A 6,279-nucleotide genomic window follows, 5' to 3' on the forward strand; every position below is an offset into this window, starting at 1 on the left:
GAGCCTGGCAAGATGGAGAAGATGAGCATCTACCAGGCCATGTGGAAGGGCATCCTGAGGCAGGGCACGGCGCTGGTGCTGCTGGAGGCGCAGGCGGCCACCGGCTTCCTGGTCGACCCAGTCAAGAACCAGAAGCTCTCTGTGGACGAGGCTGTGTCCTCCGGGCTGGTGGGCAGCGAGCTGCACGAGAAGCTGCTGTCGGCCGAGCGGGCCGTGACGGGCTACTCTGACCCCTATACGGGCGACAAAATCTCCCTGTTCCAGGCCATGAAGAAGGAGCTGATCGTCAGGGATCACGGCATCCGCCTGCTCGAGGCCCAGATCGCCACCGGCGGCATCATTGACCCCGTGCACAGCCACCGCCTGCCCGTGGAGGTGGCCTACAAGCGTGGCTACTTTGACCAGGAGATGAGCCAGATCCTGTCCGACCCCGGCGACGACACCAAGGGCTTCTTCGACCCCAACACCCACGAGAACCTGACGTACCTGCAGCTGCTGCAGCGCTGCGTGCCTGACCCGGACACGGGCCTTTATTTCCTTAATATTTTTAGAAAATAATTGTAAAACCTTTTGAGTTTTTTCCTTGTTTTTGCCTTGCACAAGAATGTTGCTTTTGTGCATAATTCTTTCGCTACTGGTCTTTGTCTTTTTTTTCAAAGTGTTTTTTTACCGTCTATGATCTCAGTGAGGGAATTTCCTCCATGATCTCTTTCTTTTACCACCAGCCATCTACATCAGGTGCTGCTTTGAAGTGCTTCCCTCGAGCAGTGTTGTTGCAGTGCATTGTGCCTTTTCCTTTGGTCGCCTTTCAGGAACAGAGGAGCCAGTCTGGGTTATCTCAGGTCATTTTGGTGAAGTGTGTCATCCTCATTTTCCTCACACAAGTTTAAGTGCATATCTTTGTTCCGTATCTATACCACTGGTGCTGTGAGTGGTATTTTTATTCTTTTCCTCTGTTTTCTTGCATATGCCAGCTATTTTCCCCAGAAGCTTTGCAGGACGATATTTGGGTTGCAGGTTTTCAAGCCTGAGTTTTGCCTGGAGAGCAGATTTCCACATGGGCAGGATGCCAGGCTTGCGTTGGGTGTCACTGGTGTGGGACACATCATCTCTGTTTCCTCTCCATGCCTCAGCCTGCCCTGCTTTTCTGGGGGTGTCTGGAGTACAAACAGCCTCAGCCCAGAGTGGTTTGGTCTCTTGCTGTGCTTTCCCTCCCTCCATGAAGCCTCTGTGGGGATGGATCCTCACAGGAGCCGAGAGTGTAAGTGGCTGTGCTGTGCTTCCAGTCTGTCCACCCACAGTGGAGCCTCCATTCCCTCCTGCTCCTTCTGTCCTCCCGTGTCCTGAGCTGACTCAGCCCACATTCCATGCTCCAGGAGAGGAACAGCCCCGAGCCACTCTTCCATGGAGTTCAGGGATGAATAATTCTATTGCTGTTTAATAGAAGGAAACTTACCCTCCTTAAATGTGCTGCCTTGGGCTGTTTGCCTTAATTAACGGTAATGTCCTAGAAAATTGACTTTTGGCCAGAGCTTGTACAGCTGATACCTGGGAACAAGTGTAGAGGAGCTGTGGGACTCCTCACCGTAACCTGCTGTGGAGCCCGAAGAATTGCACAGGCTCAGAAAATGATGGGACAAATTAGTGGGAGAGAAGTCACAGAATCATGGAATGGTTTGGGTGGGAAGGGACCTTCTCGTCCCACACCCTGCCATGGGCAGGGACACCTTCCACTATCCCAGATTGCTACAAGCTCCATCCAACCTGGGGATGGCTTCCAGGGATGGGGCAGCCACAGCTTCTCTGGGCAGCCTCTGCCAGGGCCTCCCCACCCTCACAGGGAAGAATTCCTTCCAACATCCCATCTAAACCTACTTTCTTCCCATTTGAAGCCATCCCCCCTTGTCCTGTCACTCCAGGCCTTTGTCCCAGGTCCCTCTCCAGCTCTCTTACAGCCTCCTTTAGTTACTGAAAAGCCACAACAATGTCTCCCGGGAGTCTTCTCATCCTGGAAACTCAATTCTCCTTTCCATGGAGGTGAGCAGGAGCAGCCGCTGTCGGGTCACTGGGCTGTGTCTGTGCTGCTGCTGTGACATCCGACTGTGTCGGTGCCAGCGCGGTGTCCCTGCGGCTGCTGCACTGTGCCATGATTTGGGACACTCCCAAGGACAGGGCACAAGCCACCCTGGGCTCTGGCAGCACCCAGACCTGGGTCAGGGACCGGCAGGTGCTGGGCTGAGGCCTCCAGGATATTAAACACTGAGCCTGTGGACCTTGTCCTCCGTGCCACACTCCCTCCTCCCCTGCCTCCCTCCCCACCTTCCTTCCCAGTCCTTACAGCCATGGAATCATTTGGGCTGGGAAAGCCCTGTGAGACCATGGAATCCAACTGCTCCCCCAGCACAACCAAGGCCACTTCTAACCCAGGTCCCCACGTGTCAAATCCACACATTTATTGAACACTTCTAGGGATGGGAACTCCACCACTGCCCTGGGCAGCTGTCCCAGGGCTGCACAGCCCTTTCCAGGAGGAATTTTCCCAATATCCCTCCTGAACCTCCCCTGGCACAGCTTGAGGCCATTTCCTCTTGTCCTGTCCCCTGTGCCCTGGGAGCAGAGCCTGACCCCCACCTGGTTCCACCCTCCTGTCAGGGAGTTGTGAACAATGAGAAGGTCTCCCCTGAGCTTCCTTTTCTCCAGGCTGAGCTCCCCAAGCTCCCTCAGCCTCTCCTGGGGCTCCAGACCCTTTCCCAGCTCCATTCCCATCTCTGGACGCACAGGCAGCACCAGGGCTGGGGAGACGAGAGACTGGAGCATCTCTGAGGGATGGGCTGAGGGAGCTGGGCCTGGTCAGCCCTGAGAAGAGACAACTGAGAGGGGACCTGTGCAATGAAGGGAAGTGTCAAACCAGGCTCTGCTCCATGGTGCCAACCACAGGACAGGAGGCAATGGGCAGGAACTGATGCCCAGCGAGTTCCACCTGAGCATGAGGAAGAACTTTTTTCCTGTGCAGTGACCGAGCACTGGAACAGAGACCAGAGCGGGTGTGGAGTCTCCCTCACCAGAGACATTCCAGAGCCATCTGGACACACTCCTGTGCCATGTGGTCTGTGATGACCCTTCCTGAGGACCCCCACTATGGGTCCTTCCAGCCTGACCCATCCTGGTATTCTGTGAGTCTGGGATTTCGTAACCCCGCCGTACCCAATCCAACCCACAGCCCCACTGTGTCCGGGGCACATTTAAGGATCAGCTGCTGAGAAAACTGGAAGTGGAAAACACAAGAACCAAAGGCCCTGCTGAGGCACAGGTAGGGACTCACCTCTCCCCCTCCATCCCTCCCTCGCTGCAGCCCAAAGCCGACCTGCTGGGGAAGCCCTGGGTTCCTTTTGGTGGGGGTGCAATTGGAATACCCCGTGTTCCAGCTCTCCACAGCACAGCAATCCTCCTGGATTCTTGGGTATTGGGAAGATTCCTCCCTGGGAGAGTGGGGAGGCCCTGGCAGAGGTTGCCCAGAGAAGCTGCAGCTGCCCCATTGCTGGAAGTGTCCAAGGCCAGGTTGGATGGAGCTTGGAGCAACCTGGTCTAGCAGAAGGTGTCCCTGCCCATGGCACTGGATGATCTTTAAATTCCCTTCCCAAACCATCCTGTGATTCCATGACTCCTGAGCTCCTGGCAGAGGCACATCTGCCTTTGCTCTGTGGGCACATTTGGGAGTGCTTGGCCAAGCACCACGAGCTGCCACAATTGGCACAGGTCTGCAGGTCCCCAGAGGCCACTGCCCACATCTGGTCTGGCCACAGTAGCCATGTGTGTGGTGGCACTGTCCTCCTGAAGGTGTTGGTGGCCAGGTGCCCCGTGAGCTGAGCCAGTGGTAGAAGGCTCAGCTGGGGGAGCGCAGGCTCAGCCACCCCAGGCAGAGCAGCCACTTTTATCCAGTGACGATCTCTGGGGCAAGGTTTCCCCTGTCTGCTCTCAGCAGGACGTTCTACCAGCACCAGTCACCTGTGTCTTGGGGTGACTTTATGATGTTGTATCCCATATCGCTGCCCTATGCCCAGAAATTAATTCTGTGTCTTTCTATGCCTTTAAACTGAGCCTGAGAGGGGAGAGAGAAAAGTGTACTTTTCAAAGCAGTTTGCAGTTTGTTTTCATGTTCCAAGGACACAGAGATAAAACCTGTCTGCTTCTGCAGCGGCGGAAGCGGGAGGAAGCAGCTTTCCAGCCAGTTTTTGGCTTTCTTTTTCTCCAGAGAGAGACGGAGAGTTGAACTTTTGTTTTCCTGGGACTTCGTTTTTTCCTTTTTTTTTCTCTGCTGGACGGTTTCAACATCAGGATACATTGGGAGGAATTTCCACCGAGACCTTGGCCCTGGAGGTGGGGCCACCACCCCATCCCAGCTCCAAGGATGGGGAGAGAGAGACTACGGAAGGACTCTGAAATTTTCCCAGGTTTTCTCTCTACAGTGAGAGGTATTTATTTAGCATTAGTATCTTTTTCCTGTGTGTTCGTTAAATAAACACTTTTATCTCTTTCACTTTCCTTTGAGGAAAATTCTTTTTTTCCCTGAACCTGGTGGGGGGAGGGATGGTTGTAACCTGCCTTCTCTCAGAGGATATATTTCCAAATTTGCCCAAACTGGCACAACCTGTCACCTGCGTCCTGGGAGAGGGGGTTGGCACAGACGGCTGACCCTCAGAGAAGGGCAGTGGAGCTGCATCTTTGGCCAGCTGGGCAGAAGGGCAGAGCCCACCAGCTCCAGTTAGATCTGCACATCCTCCAGTGCCCAAGATGAGCTCCAGAGATGCCCCCACAGCCTCAGCTGTGGGGGGCTCGGGGGCTTGGGGTCCCCATGGAGCAGGCACTGAATGAGCAGAGCTCTGTCCATACCTGTGCCCTGTCCCAATGTGCCTCAGGGGAAAACAGGAGTGTGGCTGGGGGCAACCTGGGCCAGATCTAAAGCATGTTCCTTCCCCTCGCTGTGCTCCAGAGCTGCTGAGGGAAACTTGGCTGCCAGGAAGCCAAAAAATAAGCAAGTTCCCTGGGAAGGGTGAGGGAAGCATTTGCAGCCATGGTGCACCCCTGGCACCATCCCTGCAGCTCTGGCACCACCCCAGCACGCCCAGATTATCTCCCTCCCGGATCCTGCCACAGGCCACGTGCCCTGAACACCAGGAAAAGCCTGGCCGATCGCTTTTTCCCAGGAATCATGAGTCGGGGAAGAGGATACTTGATAATCCGTTTCCCACAGAGATCAGAGTTGTGCAATCTCTCCCAGCCAGAATAAAGAGCATTTTTGTCTGTGTCCGTGTCTGCCTGTGCCCGTCCCCTGGGCGCGGGGCTGCTTTGAAAGGGAACATTTTTGTTATTCTTTCCTCCGGAGGCGCCGGCGCTGAGAACAGGCGGGGCAGGGGTGGGGCCAGCGGCACCTGCAGGGGACGGCAACACCGCCGAGGGTCCAGCCCCGCCGAGGGTCCAGCCCCGCCGAGGGGACGTTCCCCCTCGGGCCCAGCTCTGCCCGCTCACGCAGCTCGGCGGGTCCCGAGTCACTCCGCAGCTGCCCGGAGCTCGCTCCCGGCGCACGGCCGGCTCCACGCCCTGGGAATGCCGGCGCACGAGCTCCCCGCCGTGGGTCGGGCCAGGCAGAGGGGCACCGGGTGCTGCCGGATTTCTCTGGTTACCGGTGTCCCCTGTGTGACAGACAGAACTCTTTCAGACAAACTGGTTGAGCCCTGCACTCCTCGTGGTTCCCTGGGATTGATGCCTTAAACCGGCTGATTTCTGGCCAGGCAAAGCAAAACGCCGGTCAGAAGCAGATCCTCTGATAAGGATTCCTTCTGATAAGACACCGCTGACTCGGCTACGGCAGCACGAGGAGCAGCGCCAAACAGCATCATGGCATTAGAAGGGGCCAGCAACCATCAGAGACCCCCAAAGACCCCCGAAGCACCCCCCGACTCATTTCGGAGGCTTCCTCCAGAGGACAGCACGATTCACAGTGTTGCATCCAGTAGTGTAAAATTGCCCTCCAGGGGAAACACCTGGACACCCCCACCTAAAGCTGAATGTAAATTAACCCACTGGATTCCTGTTTTGTGGGCCCCCACCCCTGATGGATGGAGGCTGTGACCATCAGTCCGACCACGGCCACCGAAATTGCAATGGTCAAGTCTCCTCACTGGGTGATGGGTGGTGGGTGATACCTTTCCTCTCCATTATTTACTGTCCGTCCTTCCTTCCTTCCTTCCTTCCTTCCTTCCTTCCTTCCTTCCTTCCTTC

The 6,279-nt window shown here is 55.9% G+C and overlaps 1 protein-coding gene across 1 annotated transcript in view; it reads left to right on the forward strand.

Moving 5' to 3' along the window:
- LOC121661096 (epiplakin-like) overlaps nucleotides 1–1,184 on the forward strand; it is a 13,428-nt gene extending 12,244 nt beyond the window's left edge. Inside the window, exon 3 of the mRNA XM_042020885.1 lies at nucleotides 376–1,184. Within this exon, the coding sequence (XP_041876819.1) occupies nucleotides 376–558 (183 nt within the window). The 3' untranslated portion in view covers nucleotides 559–1,184. The remainder of the gene's footprint in view (nucleotides 1–375) is intronic.
- The last annotated feature ends 5,095 nt before the right edge of the window (nucleotides 1,185–6,279 follow it).

This window comes from Corvus kubaryi, unplaced genomic scaffold (assembly GCF_017639235.1).
Source record: "Corvus kubaryi isolate FWS band 111438036 unplaced genomic scaffold, C.kubaryi_AGA036_p1.0 37063, whole genome shotgun sequence".
In the NCBI taxonomy this organism is placed as follows: Eukaryota; Metazoa; Chordata; class Aves; order Passeriformes; family Corvidae; genus Corvus; species Corvus kubaryi.